At 39.7% G+C, this 22,206-nt stretch overlaps 1 protein-coding gene across 5 annotated transcripts; it reads right to left on the bottom strand.

Annotated features, from left to right (window-relative positions):
- Positions 1–2,723: 2,723 nt before the first annotated feature.
- CD47 (CD47 molecule) lies at positions 2,724–21,882 on the bottom strand. 5 transcript variants are annotated; one of them, XM_065741963.1, is made up of 12 exons: positions 21,770–21,881; positions 19,659–20,009; positions 18,360–18,407; positions 15,208–15,297; positions 12,551–12,652; positions 12,084–12,176; positions 11,639–11,734; positions 10,431–10,520; positions 9,141–9,172; positions 6,886–6,910; positions 6,242–6,269; positions 2,724–4,712 (listed from the first exon to the last, which is right to left on the bottom strand). In XM_065741963.1, exons 1-11 carry the CDS (start codon positions 21,813–21,815, stop codon positions 6,244–6,246), a joined length of 999 nt encoding a protein of 332 aa, XP_065598035.1. In that variant the 5' UTR covers positions 21,816–21,881; the 3' UTR covers positions 2,724–4,712; positions 6,242–6,243. The 5 variants fall into 5 exon arrangements, with proteins under 5 accessions (XP_065598035.1, XP_065598039.1, XP_065598038.1 ...); XM_065741967.1 differs by lacking the exon at positions 10,431–10,520 and having other exon boundaries at positions 21,770–21,882; XM_065741966.1 differs by lacking the exon at positions 18,360–18,407.
- Positions 21,883–22,206: the final 324 nt, after the last annotated feature.

The following is a 22,206-nucleotide window of genomic DNA, read 5'->3' as shown; positions in this document are numbered from 1 at the left end:
TGCTGCTTCTTTCTCTTACCTATAGGCCATGCAATTCCTCTGATCCTCAGAAATACTGACAGATCCCCAGAGTAACAAAGGGGAATATATATGTGACTAGAGCATGGGAAGGGACTATAGGTTCCCTGACTGATAACTTACACTGACCACTTCTTACCATCAAACATCTTCCAGGCTCAAACCTAAAAACACATCTGTTTCTTTATTTATTTGCCTTTATACCAAAGTGATAATAACCTTCTGATAGAAAATTTTATAATAGATTGTTTCTGTTTATTCATGCATCACCAGAAGTATTACTAAAAGACAAAGGTATGCTATTAAATTAAAAGCAAATGAAATCTTGTGCTTGTGTGGCGTTATAAGAGCCCAGGTTGCTTTAATCAGTATCCAGACACCTGGACACTGTGATTTCAGAGATTTCTAACACATCAAATGGTCTCACTCCCAGCCAACATGAGGGCTGAATCCTGCCCTGTCTCAGCTGGTGATCGTGAGCAACTGAGTGAGCCAGATGCCACTGCTTTTCTCTTTCACACGCTGCTACAAGTGCACACACGTCACAGGGCAAAGTTGGCATCTCAGTGCAAGGCTTTTTGCTTGAGCAGCTTGCTTCATTTCGGCATCTTTTTCCTCCTGGCGTTCTTGCACATATCATTAATTCATTTGCTGAGGCTGTCAGGAGCTCCCGCAGTCTCCAATGAACTTGAGGATCCACATGTGGCCCCAGGGATCGGGAACCACCTTTGTCTCAGAGCCATCTCGGTGGCTGACACAGCCAAGACGTGCACTAATGCTTTCATTGCACTTCCTTGCTGATGTTGTAACCAGCTTCACGCCAGGATCCAGATGATATTTTAAGCTGTTTATGCCTTGGTGCTCTCATCGACCTTCACATCACAAATGCCAAAAGCAGCCTCACAGTCCAGGATAACTTGGTGATTTTTAATTACTTATTTTTTTATTTCCCCCCTTGTCCATTAGATGAGGAAATTAGGGCAGCATAAAGGGCTATACGAGAGGGCTGCAGTAGCATCAAGACACCAACATACTTAGACTGCTGCTGCTTTGTTGATGGTGGTGTTCTGGCAAATGTCTCCATTTCTCACACCTGGTTATCACTCTAACCTGCATCTACCTATTATATTGTGTAACCTTAAAGGAAAAAAATTAGTTGAAACAGCGAGAGCAACCGCTCTTGTCTTCATTTGCACCCCTTTCCTGACCCATAATTTCAAAAGCCTCCTTTATACAGCCTTTAAGAACAAGGAAGCAAGCAAGAGAGCTGAAGGACACTAACAATTGTTTCAACACTGCATTCTCCTACAAAACAGATGATGCTTGCCTCTGCACTATTTACCTATATTTGTGTATTAAAGCTTCTTTGCTAATCAGTCCACTGAAATACAGTCTAGTTCTCCACCTGCCTCAGTATTCATCCTTGCTGTTTAGCACCATACCTAAGCTAGGACAGAACAGCAGCCTGTGAAAGCAAACTGTGGTGCTGACATTGGTGCAGGCACTGGAAGCAGCGCGTGCACCGTTTGGGGCATCCCTACCAGGGCATACCCCAAGTCAATTTCAATAACACACACAGAGTGAGGCAAGTGGGAACACTGAGCAAGAGCGTCCAGGTCATGCACTTTATTAATCGTGAAAGCACTGCAAGGATCCTTGAGAGTCCACGAGTCACGATATAATCAACTCAGAGAGTAACATTCAATTCTCAAGCTCTGAAAGTATTCCAGCTCTTACTGAGGTTTCTGGACTGGAAGGTTTGAACTGGTTCCCTGGCTTACTTGACTGGAAGAATCTTGAGCACGTGCATTTGGTACAATGGCATGGAGCTGCTCTCCAACCACTTACTTACACTTAGCACAGCATTATTTTCCTTCCTCTTGCAGACTGAAGCACAAATTTCTCTGAGATTTCTGAGGATCGCTCTTGACTTACCGTTTAATCTTTAAGTTCACACAGTGTGAACTTTGTGCAAACACACAGAAAAAAGCTCTAAAGCTTTTAAAGAGGTCAAAACTGTGCTTTGTGGCTCATTTTAAAAGGAAAGCAGTGGTGGGGAATCACAAGATTTCAGAAGAGGTCTTGAAGTAACAGCTGTGGTTTAAACTCCCTCTGAGCAGCAGGGAATGGCTAGTGATTTCTAACAGCAGCTTAGCTCTACTGAAGTAGATTTAAGAGCATAAACACCTCTACAGAACACTTCAGGCACCCATTTCTCTGATGATTGCCACGTTTAACATCAGAAAAATATGGGAAATATGAAGTAGTGCTTCAACAGTGACACAAGAAAGTCTTTTATCACAAAAAAGTTAGTTCAACAGTATGAAGTCTAGAAGACTGTTCTGCTGTATTTCTGAAGTTCCACTAGGAGCTTCAGAATAACAGTTATTCACCAGCCCGTGTTTTCTCCTAGACTATATTCTGGTGACATTTGATATAGGAAGATGGTCAGCCCAAATGCAAGTTGTTAGAGGGAAAGCTACACACCTCCTCTACTAACTGGATGAGCTTTTAGAAGAGAAACAGAAGATTTCTCAGGCAAAAGCAGCTTTAGCAACTTATGTAACCAGTGAGCACATTCCCATACATCTGAAAAGTCACTGGAGACTGACATGGCTAAAAGGTACAGAGAAGAGCTACGTCTGAATTTACAGAAGCAGTTACAGCAGTTCAATGCGGCAGCAGCAATAAAAATCTCTCACAAAAACAACTTAAAATGATTTTATTTCAGTATATTAGCACAATATTTACAAAATCATTTCATGTTTCATAAATAAAAACATATTCTCGAGTAAAGACTATAGATATTTAAAATGTCTATGCATTTATATATACACGCATACATAGAAACACAAATGGTGTCATACAGTTGTGAACTTTGGTTTTAATTACTGGTGGGAAAGGGCTGGGCAGATCAATGACTTTTTAAACTCTCACTGTTAAATTTGCACCTCCAAGAAACCCAGAGGAGAGCCCTTAGCAACAGCACACTGGGTTTCTCTCATTTCTGGAGCAATTGATTCTGCAGGCTGCACACAGCCGTCAAGTCCTACGTGTTTCAGTAGTACCCTAGTAACAGCCTGGCCTTCATCACCACAGAGACACACAACGGATCCTACTGCAATTCCCTTTACAGTAGTTAACATAAAGCTATTATACGTGTGTTTTTTTATATAAGGCAGGATAGCTCAAGAGAATTCCAGTGTGTTTGTTTTGTTTAATTCCTCAGCTGCTCTACTTACGACGAACCAAAAAGAATCATCAACAAAACGAGGAGCAAATCTCGACCAGATAAATTCTGATACAGAGCTGTTAACAGAGAGAAACGTCTCCCATGTCTAGGTGGATTGCTATGACTTTGGAAAGACCTGTATAGAAAAGATTACACTACTGTTTGGCAACAGCCTTCTAAACAACATTTTAAACCATTAGGAGAGAACCACATGTAGTTTTGAAATCAGCCTAGCATAAAAGGGAGTCAGGGTGAAGTTCTCTGCAGACTGTAAATGAACAGAAGCCAGCTACTCTGGAACAGCTCTCAAAACAGCTGTAAAAACACTGTAAAACCTCATGGAATGTGCAGGTTCCATAAAATCAATCCTACAGATTTTTATCTGTGCCACTTACATATAACAGCAACTACACCTCCTCGCTTCTCATCAACTCCTCCTACACAAATTCTATTCTATGCATTTGTGACGTAACACCAACACAAATCTGGGTCAGAAATGAAATAACTCCTCTCTCCATTCAAGGAAAGAGATTTAAAGACCACTAAGAACACTCTAATAGGACAACTCAAGGTTTTCTGAAGCATCAATGAGTTTTACAAATACACTCAGATAAGAGAGCCTGAAACTGGGTGTGGTTCCAGTACCACAAACTCCACAACATGAACAAACACACGAACCACATTCAGTGTGAAAATTACTAAATGCTCTGTAATTCCCGTGCTGAATTAGGCTCCAACAGCTGAGCTGCAGCTCAAAGAAAACATAAGAGGCACTGAGAGCTCTTTAACCAGACTGAAGTATTGGCCACCACAGCATACACGACTGCTGTCCATCACGGGGAACGTTATCATTCTGTGGCATTAGGATAACTCGGTGGTTAATCTCTGAAGGAGAGCTGGCAGTATAATCTGCATTTACACAACTTTGTGTCTAAGCATTTTATTTGTATATAAAAAAGTTTTGCTGAACGTTGGAAAAAAGTATTTGTACAATCCCTGCTTCCTGCTTGTATCACAGACATTACTACCATACCTTGCCCATGCACACAAATAAAGAAAACAATAGTCTAAATGGTATTGCAGTCTTTGGGCTGAGCGGGCCCATTATCAAAGCAGTGACTGATGATAATTTTTGAAAGTAATACCACTAAGTATACTGCAGGGAGATGCTGTAGTGGGCAAACAGTGCTTTTTATATTCTCACCCTCAACCATACCATAGCTACCAGAACAAAAGAAATAAAGGTCACACTTGGGCAAACACACATGTTCCTCGCTACTGCTGTGACTATATAAAATTACATCATTTATATCAAAAGCACTTATGCCACACATGCAAAACAACGAGTTTCCTGAATTTCTTCTCTTGGAGTAGTGCATCTTCAAGGCCACGGCGTATAAACAATGGTGTACTTCTCACACATCACTCATTTCTGCAGTAGGTTCGGTCTCTGTCCTTAATACTGAAAAGGAAAGGAGATACAGGTATATATGATTATTCATAGAAATATTTTAACCAGCAGCACTTTTGACTGCCCAAGTCACAACTTAAAAAAAACTTTTTTTTTTTTTTTGTCTTCCAAAGTTTTCTGCTGTTTGAACACTAAGCTCGTTGGCAGAGCAGTAACTAATAGCCAACTGCTATTTCAGCCTCTCTACAACAGCAAAGTGGATGTTCTGCCTTGGAGTTATACCTTATACATAGGACTAAGCCACAGTGGCTTCCAACTGTATCTGTTTTTACTAACAACAGTTCACTTTCACATGCCACGTTATAAACTAGTATGTTTCAACACCTGATATATTCCCTGCAGTGAATTTGTGAGCTTTCAAGGAACGGCTAAAGCCTGAAGTAGGTACAGCTGAAAAGGTGCCTGCCTCCAGCTTGGAAGTTAGAACCTTTAACTTTGATCTGTAAAGTCTTATTATTAGGAGACACATCCATCTTCCAAAGCAGACAAAGCAGTCAGGAATTTAACTCCATCTTCAAAAAAGCCAGGATGAAATTGATGACTTGCAGCATCAGTGCTTTTGCGAGACCTACCTCAAGGCTACACGGGAAGGCAGGCTTTCATAAGTTTAAAGGAGACCCAAGGAGAAACAGTCAACCTAAAAGCGGATCTCCAGACAAAATACTGCCTTGGCCTTCTGCAGTGAGTGGTAGCTCTATCAATCTTATCCTGATCTCACATCTTGAAAGTTTTCACACAAAAAAAAAAAAGAAGAAGAATGCAACGGACTGGTAAATATCTGTTTCCTGATATGAAACCATGGAACTGTCACATCCAAAGCATGACCTACTTTCCACTCTGCCTGTCTACTTCAGTTCATAATGACTGGTACACATCCTCAACAGTGTATTTAGCAGACACCAGCGTGGCTGGCCTTCAAACTGCAAGAATATTTTTATTCATATTCATTTAGAAAGTAATCCTACAGAGCACTGAGATGAATCACACACTTGCTTGTGCAAAAGTACTCATAAGCAACATCTAGCATTACGTGATATTTATAAAGAAGCCTAAAAACGTCTACAGGCAAGTAGGGGTGAAAGGTTTAAAAGAAGCAGTCTTGCATGCTCTCTCTCTCTTGTGAACTTCCAACTCAATACTAAGAGAAGATGTAGTTACATTAACAAAAACGACACAAAAAATACTAAGCTTCCACACAAATAAAACCACCCATCACCCACAAAAGAACACATGCATCTTATTACACTGTACAAACACAAAAGAAGCAAAGTACTTGAGTTCCCACATTTAATCAAAACCACACTATTCAAGTTCTCTCACCGACCCACCCCCTCCACTGTTTACAAATACACTTTTTTCCCCTCTAAAAAATATGGAAAATACTTTTTATATGGTCAATTAAATGCAGTTTAATTAAGTGCAGCACCTGCACTGAAACCTCCCCTGCAAGCACGAGTTAATTCTAAATATCAAAATCCCCAAATATTAGAATAAACATCTGAAAATGTAATTTGACTCACCATCATTCTAACATCACTCCTTTTGTATCTTTAAAAGCCAAGCAAATGGATTAGTAACAGGCCAGACAGCAAGAAATACTTCACAATTAACGTTCAGATTAATTCTAAAATTAATTTTAAAATTTGCTACTACTGAGCATGCCAGTTAGTGAACAGAATAGTAAAATAATGCTTTAGTCATCTGTTTCTCACTTTAAGTTTCTGTATCTTGAGTGCTATCAGAGTTCCCCAATTCAAGGAACAATCAATCAAAACTCTAGTTTTGATGTCATTTTGAATGACAGGTGCAGATTTCACTAGAATCACGATTTTTCCACTAAAATAAATGCTTATACAGTAGTATTAACACCACCTTTTAAGGGGAAAATAAATAAATAAATAAAAGGGATGGGCACGATATATTGAGGCACTAAAATTATCCCAAAACAGCTGCCAAGCAATGGCAGAGGGAACAGCAGTGTAGAACAGGGGGTCTGGAGATGCGGACATCATTTCAGTGAAGATCAAACTTACTGACTCAGAGCCATGTAAACTGACACACACATCTGCTATCTCAGTGCTGAAGCATTCAGTACTACAGTTATTTTTGAACTACTTCCATAATTAATCCCTTAATTAGAAGATAAGCCTTGAATATCACCTACCATTTAGTGGTTCTTCTACAGCTTTCTGCAAAACATTTAAAAATATATATATGTATAAAATGTCTTCATGTTTACTTTTGGCTCGCCACAGTTAAATTACTCTAATTGACATATACAGTAAGTAGTGATTCTACAAAAATCAAGAAAGCTGAATGTTAATAAAATTAATGACTAAAATTAAATACGTATGAATAACTACATTCTCCAGATTGGTTTTCCCTTCTGTACTTTTTTCCCCAGATGCAAAACCCCTAGGTGGCAGCAGAAGGCACGGAAATACTACTTGTAACCTCTGAAACCTACTGGATTACTTCTGCAATTCGATCTATGGTTAAGAACAAAACAGCATGACTAAAAAAAAATTAGTCAAGCAGCCAAGTGTCATTTCCTCAGAAGGAAATACACCACAGTTGCACATTTAGTTTGGTAGATAATCATCGGAAACAATGCAGGCAAATTAGCAACTGGTTAAAATCAGCAGATGTCCAAATACGCACCTTTTCCCCCTCAGCCTCAAGAAAGAATCAAGCATCATTTTGTAAGCATGCCCCACAGTCAAAATGAAGCCCTCCACCGACAGTAAGCATTCCCTAGTCTTTAGATTACACAGAATAAAAGTGTATTTTCAAAATTATTTCACATCTGTTTATTACCTCAAAGCATACATCCTTAAACAGCCCTCAGTGGAAGAAAGCAACACACTATGACAATTTTCACCAGGTGTACCTGTGACTTCCGTATGTTTACGGGTACAAACTGCCATCCAAATTCCTCTTACAAACCACTAACTTAAACCACAGGAAACATGCTTCCAGTGGCAGAGCTTTCCAACAATATAATTGTTCAAAATTCCTTTAGATTTCATTCCTGTCTCCAATTCAGAGTAACATGATGTTCACTACTACATAATAAATTATGACCATTACTTTATTTGCCAAATCCTTGCTGCAGTGTAAAACTATCTCATGAAGAAAACAGCTCACAGAGAAACAGCCACAGAGGACACTGTTATCTCACATGTTGATCTGTATAGCAAAGCCCATTTACAAATTAAAAATAAGGAAAAAAACACCTCCTCTTGCTCTGTTTGCCTTCATTTTACAAGTAAACATGAGCACGTTACATGCAGGCAGGAATGCATTTTGATTGAAGTACATCTGTAATAAACTATTAAGAATAAGCTGAGAAGTGCAATGAACTTTGTGAACCTCCTCTTTTTCTCTTCTTTAAATACACATATATTAAAAAATATATATGTTCCACGTACTTAAGGAGACAAAGCCTTTTAAATACAATTCTTTAAATGGAAAAAAAGCAAAGAATAAATCAATTTCTGTCTATCATCAGCTCTTCTACCTCACTAATAAAACATGTCTTTCTTCAACAGCTGGTCTCAGGCTAGACTGAAAAGGAGACCTGAGAATGCATCTCGATGGCTGGCATCTACAAAAATGAAATGACTTAGTATGTGCCATGCCCCCCACTATAAAGCTCTACATTTGTTCCTTTCTAATTGTTTCTGCAAAGCATCAGGTAGTTCACATCCCTGGATCCCTAGGAAGCACTGCATAATTCCATGGAAGTTACTGTTTCAGGAATTATTATTCTAGGAAGAAAAAAGCGTGAAGAATGTGTGAAAAATTTTGTTGTTGAAAAAAGCACTTTTCCATTTGTTCTGTGTGACCTAAAGACAGAAAGTCTGATTTCAAGTTTTCTCATCAAATTAAGGGGCATTAAGGGACGATCAGAAAAGATCAAGGCTATAGCATTTGTATAGAAGGGAACTCAAGAAAACACTAAAGGGTTCTGCAGTAAAAGGAAAATAAAAAAAAAAGCCAAAGAACAACCCTGAACCTTTCTTATAAACCACCTATATAAAAGCCAAACAGACAAGTGTTATGCACTCACCTTAATGGAAAAAAACAACAACATTTACCAATGGTCTTTATAAATTCATGCCTAAGAGTGCATTGTAAAGACACCAAACTTCCACTCACATTCACCACTTTTTTGTGACAGCCCTTCAAACTCTGAGCACAACACTTGATAAAGGTTGCAATTACAGTACTGTAAGACGCACTCAATAGGGACAATGAAGACCACCAACTCACTCAACATTAGACATCTGTTACACAGCCAGAACTTTTGCTTGCTACCAACCTGGTCTGAATTCGAACTACTGAAGAAAGGCTCAGTATCTCACTAAAATCCCCTGAGCCATCTAGTCACCCCAAATTTATTAATTTTAAGCTTACCCTTGGAGTTTGATGATCTTTCATTCTGGAACCTAGAATAACAAAAATAAAGAACACGATCAACCAAATAGCAATACCCACTGGTTTAACTTGAAAGAGTAGCAACACAAAACTGCAGCTTTCCCTATCCATATCTATTTAATACTACCTCTGAATTCCAAAAGCCTCTAAGCACTCCTCTCTTTAGGAACTAAATATTTATGTGCCGTCTAGTACTTCACTGAAGGCATTCAGCTGTAAAAGTAAATTATGCTACATACTATTCTTCATGTTTACTTAATACAAGCTTTGTAAATGGCTCAGCATCAATACAAATACTTCTACTATTGCTAAAAGACTTGCCTTATGCTTCATTTGTCTTCACCTCAGTTATCGCATATTATGCCTTCTGCCTTATTTTCTTCTCTAACAGAATGTCTCCTGGTTGCAGGGCCTATTATTTCTGGCCATGCCAAACACGGTGTGCACATATTGGACTGGGAAAACCACACAGTTCACTGCAGAGTACAGACTAGTTGACTGTACAAACCAGCTCAACTCTGGAAGCAATGCATCTTCAATTGTCTAGTTCTGAATCCAAACTGACAGGCTGTTTGAAGAGCCTTCATTCACACTTTAAAGCAAACAAAGCTTCTCTGCTCTCTCACACACAAATTATAAGTCCACACAGCGTTACACTGTGGTGCACCAGCTTAGAGATGTCTGCACCACATTCCATCACATGGTGTTGATATGCATAATGCTTACTTAACAGGCCTGACTGGATTTTATACCTTCAGGTCTGTCTTCTTTCTGAGATCTGGTGTACAGACCAGTTTCTGAAACAAAGCATTACTATTCCTTGCTCCTGGCAATAAGCAGAAGAAAACCAGGATTCACTGAAACAAGAGATCCTCATTCAAACTGCTCTTATTTTAACTCTAACTTGTGGATGTTGCTTCCTCAAATTCATATCCTGCATGTATCTACAATAAGCTGTTGTCTGCACTACCCTGTAACCCTCCCCAGAGTTCCTGAAACTCTTTTGCTCTTTTAGATCTAACTTTCAGCTAGGCAACTGTGTAAACTCAGAGCTTAAACCGAGATATCTTAGAGCTGAAACACACTTACTATAAGAGAGTTGGCTTCCCTAAGATGTCTAAAGTTTTATTTTTACTCAACATTCTCCACAGTCTCCGTGAAACAAAACCCACTATTATGCAGTCAACTTTGCAGTGATTTTTTTTAAACTACATAATTGTGAAATCTAAAATAAAATAAAATTTGTGCAGAATATTAGATGCTACTTACAACTATAGACATAAACCAGAGCAAGAAGATCCGCAACAGCCATAACAACTAAGCCAGCAATTACAACAGACAGAAGGATGGAAGGACAGGCTGTTAAAAATAAACAAATAAATAAATGGCATTTTATCAACTGACAAATAACAAACTTTTGAGTTATAAACGAATACTAAAATAAAGAGGCTTGATAAAAACAGAAGTGATTAATTTCTTCCAAACCCCTCCCCTAACTACTTTTCCATCTTTCTAGGGTCTTAAAGGGGGACAGAACAATATTAAACACAAGACTCAAATCAAAGGTCCACTGAAAGGCCCATAACTTCACTCAGAATGCAGAAATCTTTAGTTTCTCTTTGCAATGCGTTCTTTTCGTTTTTACATCTCCAATCAGGTAAATAAATGAAATGAAAAATGTCTTTACGAAACTATAAATCAGATCTACCAGTGCCCTGAATGAACCTGAGTATGTATGCTCCAACTAAGTAGGACTGGCCATCCTTGGCAGTATAAGTTCACACTCTCTCACTTGCTGGGTTTTCTGGTGGTCTTTTGGATAGAGAGGACAAAGAAGGTGGAGACCAAATAAAGGATCACCAACTGTACCCTTTCCTATCAGTAGTTGATTTTCTCAGAGCTGAAACAAGATGTCACCCACTACTAGACTTAAACGGTTCAAGAATGCTTCCAAGTTTACTATTTCTGCATTTATCATCTTAACTTGCTCCACTGCCAGCTCCCAGCAATTCAGTTACAATTTGCACACAAGCAGAGATTAACAATGAATTTCAGGTTTACTCATAGAACATTAGGGAACAGTTATAGCTCTATTTGGGATTTATTCATTTTGGTTCTAAATACTTTAGGTCTTCATGAGAATAACAGTGATAGAGGTCAGTGATTGTTTAGGTGATTCAGGACGCAACTAACTGTTGCAAAAACTAAAACAATTCAAAACCTGTTTTTAAGGCAATCACTCATAGAATGCAATAGTCATGCCAGATACAGTCATACTAATGGAACTGACAATGCAACAGTGCCTTTACACCATTATTCTTTCACTAGATAAAAGAGCATTAACAAAGTAGCCCTATTCACATGAGTTGCTTGGTAGTGTTCAACATACTGAAGCTACTTTCACAGCATTTTTGTGGCAGAACTAAACATCAGGTACAAACAAAACAAGATACTTTTTCAGAAGATAAATTGCTTACCTGAGACAGACAGTGCAAAGCCAACTACAGCAACTATGTAACCCACAGTTTGAAAGCCTATCAGAGCATATCCTTTGTGTGTTAGATCATCCAGAACTGGAAAACAGAGGGGGGAAAAAAGACTTGTCATTTTCAAATTTCAGCTACAGAGATACGTAAGGCAGATCTTTCATGCAAAAAACATCCAGGTTCTCCTAAATCCCAAACTCAGTCAGTCTGTGTGGGGAAAAAACTACAAGTTACTCAGAGATCCTGTATTACGTGTGTACAGGTTACACATGTTGTTTTAAGACACTATGAAGGACAGGAAGTCAGCATGCTACTGCAGCACCTACTACCTACTCATACAAAAGTGAAATAGTACGTAGATTATGTGAATTGCAAAGAGGTATGCTCAGTTTTTCTATCATCACGTTCTGGAGTTGGTGAATAAACAAGTACTCACCCAATTTAAATATAGAGTATTGAAGCACCATCAGAATCCCAGCAGGTAGCACAGTAAAAGCGAGACCAACTTGATTCATGCTAATACTGCCATCTGCAAACAGTTGTACAGAAATTAGTAAAACTGAAATCCTTTAAATAAAGCACAGAGTAAAAAAATGAAACATCAAGTATTGAGGATCCCCAAAAAAACCCAACAGAAGTGCTTACTGTTTATCCAACCCCCAATGTTTATCCAAGTCAGCAGCACAGAAAATAGAAAACAATTTGGAGTCTGCACCCTGTCCCCACGAACATCTATGAAGGCCTGACATTCACAGTGCTCTTTCTGTTGTATTCTGGAGTTTTCTTCATTCTAAAATTAGTAGGTGGCAATTGTAGTGGCGACCAACTTCATACAATAGCATGAAAGAGATTGATGTGTACTCTTATTCCCTGAAACTAGGAAGGCAATTTTGTTACACTTACCTTGGATAAAAAGCACAACAGCTACAACAGCAACAACTGTGAAGATGCTACACGGTATAGTGATGTGCTTTTTCTTCTTACGTACAGTTTCACATTTAAAAGCTTAAAAACAAAAACAAGAAAAGCATGAGGACACTGATCAGACAAACAGATTCTCACACAGAAATACAGGCTTTATGAAAGGACCATTTTCCTAAACAAAGAAAACTCCTAAGACTTAGAACTATAATTTTCATTAGAAGTTCATTTCTTTTCATGGTTTGATATGATCAGTATTGCTTACTCAGATAAGTGAAATGCAGCACAGGCGTTTTAGTTAGAACTCTTAATTTCACCTTCAGGTGCAATGCTATCATAATAACTCCGGGACACGGTACAGGTTAATTCAAGGAGATAAATTACTGATATTTAAATAATGCTACAGCAAATTTGTTACTCTGGTGAGTGTCAAACACGGATTCAGAAATTCTCTTCCTAGTGACACTGTGCAACCTTGGATGTGCAGTAGGGTGATATTCCTGTCTCACCAGAATGCTGTGAGGATGAGTAGGTAAGAATGAACTATGTATAGCTGCCACCTCAGCAATGGTTGACTTCACTGAAGGGCTGCAAACCAACAGCACTTGGGAAGTATTTGGAATAGAAGGAACAATGCAAATATATATACATATATATATATGATCCTAACTAGCTACACCTGTGTTCTTCCTGCCTTACACACTGCTAAAAGGAGCAAAATAGGAAGTGCTTCCTTCAAGCTTGAAAATTCATTTACCAACAGTCTTAGTGTATGATGAAGTCAGCTATCACTAGCAGAGAACAGATACAGTAAATAACTTCAGAAGAAATAACAAGGAGAGCGTACAAAATTAACATCCTCCTTACCATGTTAGGACAACATCAGATTACTAGGATAAAATAAATATTTTAGAGGGCATATGTGACAGAAATCTTTCAGAACATTTTATCTACAGATGGGTTACAGAATGTTCTTTCTTGTAACTAAAACTCTTTCATTACATTCACGTTGTCCAACAGAACAGGACCCAAATCACACCCTTCAGTACGACCACCATTTAAACCAGCAACTTAACTTGAAACAGCAACAGCAATAGAAAAATCCTGCATACCTGCACTAGTAACTCCTATTTTTTTCATATTATACATATGCTGACGAGGAAAGTTAGACATAAATGCAAAATTAAGTAATGGAAACACTACAATCAATTTCTAAAAGTTAATCCTGGGGGAAAACCAACCAAACAAAAAAGAACACCCTCTATCCTCCCTCCAAAACACATATCCCATGGTGTCATACAGAGAGAAATGCCCAGTTTAATAAATACGTATTTGTTCCAAATATAGTTAAAGGTATAGTATAGCATCACTGGATTCACACATTAATTAGAAGACTGCAAACTATAAGGGAGAAACAGTAAGTACACCCACATTTAATTAGTTGGAGGTAGTGGGATTGCTTTTCCCCAGAGAAGTCAGAGCTCGCAATAAAACCAAGTAAGCTCAACTTACTCCTGTAGAATGATAGAGATTCTCCATGGATACATATCCATGGTTATCCCAAGGCAATTATCACCTTGCTTTCAAAATGCTAGAAATGTGCAAGTTCTGGTACAAATGACAGTTCCAGAACATATCATATCAATCTTAAATCATTAAAAATAATAATGGAAAGAAAAAAAAAATCAGGACTCTTAACACTCTGGAAATAAAATCATAAAGATCTCTATGTATAAGTTTTCAGCCTTTGACCACAGACGGACCTCTGAAGGTTCACTTACCACTTTCAGAGGCTCATGAAAATGTAGCAAAGGAAAGTATATCTAGATAACTGAATTTGATTACTATAAATCACTCTGAGATTTTCTTCCATTTCCTACGGACCTGACTCTAAGCAGATGTCTGCAAACTGAAAAAAGCTGAAAGTCTGATGTAACAAATTACACCTCAGGGAACTGTTTGAAACAGAGTGCAGATATAAAGCACTCCCTGTGCTGCATACATGATGGACACCATTGTGTGAAGAATGCCTAAGGATGTCAGACACAGATGGCTGCACTGCCACTGAAAACTTAACAAAATCATTGATGTCAGCGTTAAAATTATAACTCTGCCAGTGCCAAAAAACTAATTTTACATGAAGAGAGCACCAGCTTCTCCTAATATTCATTTTACAATGATAAAATGATGATATTTCTGCTTCCAATCATCCAGTAATGTCAAGGTGAACCAACAGTAAAAAAAACCAAACCAAAACAAAAAAAAGCAAAAAAAAAAAAGCCTCCTTGTTTTAATCAAGGACAGTACATTATCAGCTTCCACACATGCAATCTGAAACAACGCTGGCAGGAAAAACTACCATACAGTAGACTAGCTGTGTTAGAAACAGACCTTTTAGGCTGTAACATCATACCTTCTACAAATAAATGTAAATAACATTCTGAGTGATCAGAAGGTTCCAGAGAAAATCAAACAATTATTTGACAAAGCTTACATACTGCCCCACTATGTATTATCTGGATCAATTCTACCACACCTTCTCTTAGATTTAAGCACCACCTTTCAACCTGCACAGGCTCCTTTACATAAGTAATTTGAGGACAAATCAATAGCTGCAAAGAATTAGAGTCAGTACTCACCAATAACACCTAACTGAGTCCAGCAAAGAACAATAATGAAGACCAGCAACGCTGCGATGACAATACTTTGCACTAGGTCAAACTGTCGTTCTAGAGAATAAACAAAGAAAAATGGTAGGAAGAAAACAAACGAAGAATTACTAGCTTTACAAGTACTGTTCCTTTTAGGCTATCCCCTAGACTGTTAAAGATGGCGTTTAATAGCTAGCCTGTTATAACTCTTTATGCTACGAAAGCCATGACTCTACCAATGTAATTTTCACTCTAGTCTTGCATGACAACCTATCTTTTCAGTATTACTACTCACGGTAACTGCAAACTGAAGGTCTTAATCTCTAGTGCAACAGAGGATATGTTTATAACATTGCGTGGCAGCGCAAGCTAGCCAGCTTGTGGCAGGCAAATAACACAGGAAAAATTGTGAATTTGGCTAACTGCGGAAGTTGGGCAAGAATAATATCCAAGTTGATGTCTCCCCAGCTGCTCCAATTCCTCCAAAACATCCAGACAAGTGATAAGGAACACAGGAATTAGCCTACGTTGGAGGGAAACACTGCTAAGTTAATTTTAGAAGTCACACATTTTCCTTCAAGTCTTCCAATCATCATCCATTTAGCTTTTTTCCCCCTCTGCATTTTGGACGCCTTTGGGTTGTTCAGTCACTCATGCTGCAAGATCGTGCAGGCCACCATCCAACATGCAATTCTGAAAACATCTCCATTGAACTGGAAGATGCAGTTGATTCTGGGTGTCTCTGCAGATAACATCATTTAAACTTACACGACGAAAACCAAAGTTGTCTTCTCTTACATTATACTTGCCACTGCTCCTCTGCTTCCACACTCATTTGCAAAGAAATTTCTAATCTTCATTTAGATGCACACTCCTTGCACTTACTTTCCATATTCATTTCAAAACTCTACCTGCAGCTCCAGAAACACGGGAATTAAGTAGCAATACCTCAAAACCTTCAATGCCAAGTAATACCTTGAGGACAGACTGAAATTTTCACAAATTCCATAGAGAGCAAGTTTAAGTAGAAATTAAAAACTTATTACACGTAATTATTTTGGTTTAACTGTTCTGTTGAAGACAAGATTCACATTTCTAAAGCAACACTAATACCTATGAGGAAGGAAAGCATTACTTCATGATAAGACAACATTTTTCCACACCAAATCCCTGCTTCCAGCCCTTCCCTCCCAAATTAACAGTACTACATGCAATCAATTTTCAATGCACTAATTTTTGCAGATTAGTTGGAAAAAGATGGTAAAAATCAGCATGTGAAAGGTATGATTTCCAGGAACATTTTATCTTTAGGAAGCCTTCTCTTTGACTTCTCGCAAATTTTTGTTTAAGTCAGCTTTCTGGGTCACATTCTGCCATTCACAATTCTCACCTTGTGTTAACATTCACACCCAACATAGAGAAATGATTCTTATAATGGCAGCTGTTGCAATCCAGAGCAAGTTACCGTAATATCAAGACGTGGCATGTGTTATCTGTACACGTGCCACTGCACTATGCTATTGCCACAGGGCATATATATCTCTAGTAACAGACAGTGCATTTCCCAACAAATTAGAATCCGCCTTGCAGTAATGACCTCCCATTAGTAATAACATAACTGAAGCAAAGGGCTTCAGCAGAAATCCAGTGCCACAGCTGCAGGCACAGGGATTAGTCCTCAAACTGATCAAACACCAGGGAAAGCAAGACTGTGGCCTTCTGGTGGCAAGAAACGCTGCTTGATGTTGGTCTTCAGCTGCACTGTTTTGTTCTGAGACACTGTAAGAATGTCCCTTTGAAAATATCAAGCAGTTCTGTTTCACTGGGACTACAGACCATCTTAAGAAACAGGCCCTGTAGCCAGTATGAGATTATAAAACCCAGGAGTTCACTCTGGTTCAACAAGTCAAAGAAACTGCTATTGGTACAGGATCCCAAGAATAGAGCTCCGCAGTACTATCATCAAGACAGTGCATGGAAACATGAATGCCATAAAACAATTACTGCTTTCTCATCTTTAGGAGTCATATGAGATATACCACAGTTACAACATAAACAGAAGGAAGTAATAAAAAAAAATATACTATAGGCAGAGAAATAGAGAAATATCTGTCATCTTTCTTACAATATAAAAGCACCTAACATATTACAACCTCTTGCTGTATTTGCATTAAAAAAAAAAAAGACACTGATATTGACTAGTAAACTTGTCTGCACTGCTGTTTTTTTTTTTTTTATAAACCAAACCCTACAGGCAAATCTCAGTGACTGCTTGATGCAAAAGAACTACTCATGAATTGAAAGCAAACGGATCTGCAGACTGAGAAGCAGCACCGCTTGCAGGCAGCATTACCAAGTACTCTCAACACAGAGAGGCAGCCACAAAGCCTGCTGGTATGTGCCAGGATTTCAGACTGCAACATGGGACCACCAAGCAAGGTCAAGTCTCAGAGTCTAAAAGCACTCTGCGTATTGAGATGCTTGCAATACTACTGCGACATGCAACGTGCAAGTATGAGAAACAGCTGAACACATTTTCTTGCCAATACATTTCACTTCATCCAGTGCTTCACAGAACTCAAACTTCTGGATAAAAGCATTGTTTTGAACGTCAACATAAGGAAGCCAGCTCCAAATATGAATTTCAGACTTGGCAGGGAGCGGGAACTCATACATTAGAAACCACACTCTTGTGTGGTCAATATCCTGTGAAAATACTTGCTGAGGAAAAAGCGTGGCATAAAAATCTTGCTCACTCCGCTACCCACTTCCTGTGTGCATGCTTTCTGCAAAGTGAAGCAGAGAACTGTTGGCTCTTATAACATTGCCTCCTTAGAAACAATTGCAAAACATCAGTAATAATAGAGCGAGCTCACTGCTCAGAAACAACAGAGCGAAGACTAACTCAAGATGGCCGTTATCCACCAGCTCATTTCAAAGCTCCCTTCCGTACTGCATCTCCTTCTCAGGAGTCTCTCTAAAACAAATACCAGAAGATCATGCATAAGATCTCAAACAATGGAGCAAGGAACTGTTTTACCTTCACTTAAACCCTCAAATACGAAGAGTAAATTTAAAATATTTTCTAGCATATTCTCTAAAAGCTAACATTAGCTTGCAACTAGAAATTCTTCACCAACCACATTTATCCACTGGTGTTGGAGGTTTTTCCTCGCCGCAACTGTCAACTAGAAAATGAAATTAGAAAAATTACATCAGTTTCCTGCTTTGTAGACTTTATAACTCTTTCAAGGTTCTAAGCATAAAGGCTAAACAAAAAAAATGCTACAAAACCCAAACAATAATAAAGTTGCATCCTGTATCATACGCAGTATTTTATTAAAACAATTACTGACTTCTTTTAAAATAAAAAGAAAAAGGTGACTCTACCCCTCTTTGTTGTTTTTTTTTTAGGATTACATCTGTCTTGCAGTGTCTATGATTAACTCTATAATTATGCCTAGCTGAAAACTACACAGATGTTTGCAGGACACAAATAGCATGCTTGATATTCAGAGATAGTTTCAGCATTTGTCACTCAGCTAAGAGCAAAAAAAAAATAGCCTAGGACAATTCTATAGTGGACAGTTAAGACTTCACATGCTATGCACATGTAATGCATTCAGTTCTTTCAAGCAATAAGAAAAAAGCGTGCTGCACAGAGCAGATAAATGAGACACACATCCAGTGCAACTGTTGCCCCTACAGAATGCTTGAAGGACTGAATGTGTAGAGTAAATACCGTTATTCAGCAGCTAAGGCACTAAAACATATGGATGGTATCAGACAAGAAGGTAAAACATCTCAAAAACGAGAATTCATTGTTTGGCCACCATTATTTTTGTCTAACATTGTCTGTCCAAAGAAAACATTTAATGCTAGACTATCCTAACAATTTAGCACCTAGCAATACCATTTTCAACTTCACCAAAAATCGACATGCCTTTAGATCGAGCTTTAGAGCTCTTATGAAAAATTTCTATTAGTTCTATCCATAATTTTTTTCAACACAGCTAAAGACTGCAAGATGTGATTCACTCAGCAAATGATCTCTGCTGCCACTTGGATGGATGCATCCATCCCAGTATTACAAATACATTATGTTTCCATTCGTAATGTAATAACTGAAGGGTGTTGAAAATGTCAGCAGCTATATAACCTAAAAGATTTTGGAAAACAGATTTCATCATATCAGACAAACAATCTTTAGCCATTACTATGCAATGAAAAAATGTGTTCAGATCTTTCCCCCAGAGACACTCTCCTCTAACTTAGCACAAAACAACACACAACAGCGTTCAAGTTAGAAAGCCTGGATGCTATACTCTGGGTATTTTCAGCTTCAAGCAGCAACACTTTTACATTCATTACTTTCCTTTTTCCATAAGATCTCGTCTTTCACTCCCAACAGGTTCTGAAAAAAATGACAGATCACTCACCCATGCGTGTTCTAAGTTCAAATTTTGTCTCTCCTTCTCTGTTTAATTCTGTTACTTCACAACTGTAATTCCCATCCGTTGCTTCTGCATTTTTAAGTCGTAGCGAGGCAATGCCCTTAGGTAAATCCAACTTCGAAAGGAAGTTAGCTGATGGCACAGACTCATGCCTGTAAATGTGCTGTTCTGGTCCATTAAATGAAAAAAGTACTTGTCCTTGTCTCTTCCACGAAACATACATGCTGCTGTCATTGTTCTCCTTTAGATTAGTCACAATGCAGGGTAAAACGACTGTCTCGTTACAGGCATTTTTTTCAACAAAATCTACTACATTAAACACCAGTTGGGTGGAACCTGGAAAGAAAAATGAAAATGGACATATTCAGCATTAGTTCTTAATGTGCAAGAGAAGAACGAAACCGAAGAAGAAGAATGACAGTGTGAGACTTGAGGGAAAAAAAGCTGTCCCATTAAAATAAGAAAATAAAGCCTGCATTAAGGAAGTAACAAAATAAGAACAACATCCATGTAATGTATAGATATCATAGCCCATCATGAATGAACAACGGTAATAAGACTTTGGGCTGCCACCTGGGACACTTCCCAAAAATGCCATGCATGGAAACACTGCACTGAGGTATGGCTTCTGCACTACACGCACGTAACAGACCACAAGTAGCTCCAACGATGTTCCAGTTCTTGCTGCTGAGCACACAGCTACCCAGAAATGGAAGCACACTGCCATCTACTCCACACAGCATCCCTTACAGATCACTAAGGGCACAGGGAAACATTTCTACCTCTACACTTCTCGGACAAGGAAGGCAAGGCAGATTAATTGGAAAAAAAAGTTGTGTCCTTTGTTTCTTCTGATCTCTCCAGGTGGCATCAAAAGCCTGCAGACTGAGCACGTTTCATTTATTTCCCTTTTCCTTCCCAATGGAGGGAAGACAAGATTCTTTCTTAACATCTGAGCATAGCAAACAGAACTGAAAGAAGAACATGTAACAATAAGTTTCCTGCTTTATAAACCATTGCAACTAATGCCATCTAGCAATATCATGCAGTGGAAAATCAGCGCTAACGTTTTATCGCTGCTGTTTCTAACCTTTCCCCTTCCCCACCTCCCGCCCCCCAACAGCTCTAAAAGAGCATTACTAACCGCTGTTTCAAGAAAGACTCAAATTCAATGCCGAGATTCGATCTGAAGATCCATTCATCAGTTCTTGAGATTAACAAGTATAACGTCAGCATTACACGAGGGATCCGAAAGAAGGCTGAGTTAGCCTGACTGCCAAGTGCGAAGGCTTTCAATTCTTCCTTTCTAATACTTTCAGTCATTTACACAAATGACAGTAGTCACTCCCAGAACACCCAGTGGCATTAATCATTCAGAATGCCTGGCTATATTCACCCGATAAAGCTCAAAGGTGAAAAAAGACGGCTACTTACTGTAAGGCCACACTACCCCCAACCGTAAGCACATCTGCACCCTGGAGTGAGTCAGTCGGGAACGGGAATTTGTACCGATCTCACTAAGGATCAGCACGCACAGAAACTCGCAAGCTCCAACTGCTCTAATGGGTACAGATTTCACTTTCATTTTTTTTGTCTGCCTTATTTTAATCCTACAACAGTCGTTGAGGATTGATCAAAGGGTGATCAAAGTTAATTCTGCGGGCTTTTTTTTGCGCTGTTTTGGTTGGGTTGAGGTTTTTGGTTTTGGTGTTGTTGTTTCTTTTCTTTTTTTTTTGGGGGGGGGGGGGGGCTTTCTTTTTTAATTATCTGTTTCGTTTTCCTTCGGAGCTCACGCATTCGCTGGAAGAATTACCACCCGCACCGGCTCCCATTTCAGCGAGAAAAGCGATTTCCGGCTACAGGAAGAGACTCAAACCTCCCAAAATCCGATAAGCTCGCGTCCTTTCCAAGGAGCCCTAAGAAACCGGCGGCGGTGATCCCGCGCCGCAGTTCCGCCCCGGCTCGGTACATCCCGGTGCCCGCCGAGCTCCTCGCCGAAGCGCGCGCTCTCTCCTCCCCGCTGTCCCCCCACAGGGGTAGCGGCCGCGCCAGCCCCGTTCTCGCAGCAGGGCCCCGCTCCCTCCATCCCCACCCACCTGCGCCCAGGACGGCGAGCAGCGCGCCGGCGGTCAGCAGCCACATGGCGGAGCGCCAGCGAGCAGCGCGGCCGGACACCACCCGACCTCCGGAGCCGCCGCCGCCGCAGCCGGAAAACGGGCGAGCCGCAACGGCGCAGGCGCGCGGAAGGCGGCGCGAGGGGAGGAGGGCGGTGCGCGGCCGATTGGCTCCGGGCTCTGCCGTGACAGGTGGGGTGAAGAAACGCCTACTGGGCGCTAACGCGCTTCTCTGGACGTGCTTTAGTGCCTTGATGTCTTTCTTGCAGTGAGGAGCGTGAGGCTGAACACAGTACTCGAGGTGCGGCCTCACCAGAGCTCAGTACAGGCGGATGATTGCCTCCCTGCTCCTGCTGGCAGCGCTATTTCTGATGCAGGCCAGGATGCCGTTGGCCTTCTGGGCACGCTGCTGGCTCATG

This window comes from Cyrtonyx montezumae, unplaced genomic scaffold (genome assembly GCF_038088225.1).
Source record: "Cyrtonyx montezumae isolate F1298 unplaced genomic scaffold, pur_monq_1.0 scaffold_3, whole genome shotgun sequence".
In the NCBI taxonomy this organism is placed as follows: Eukaryota; Metazoa; Chordata; class Aves; order Galliformes; family Odontophoridae; genus Cyrtonyx; species Cyrtonyx montezumae.
This window is presented reverse-complemented; position numbering and strand designations above follow the sequence as displayed.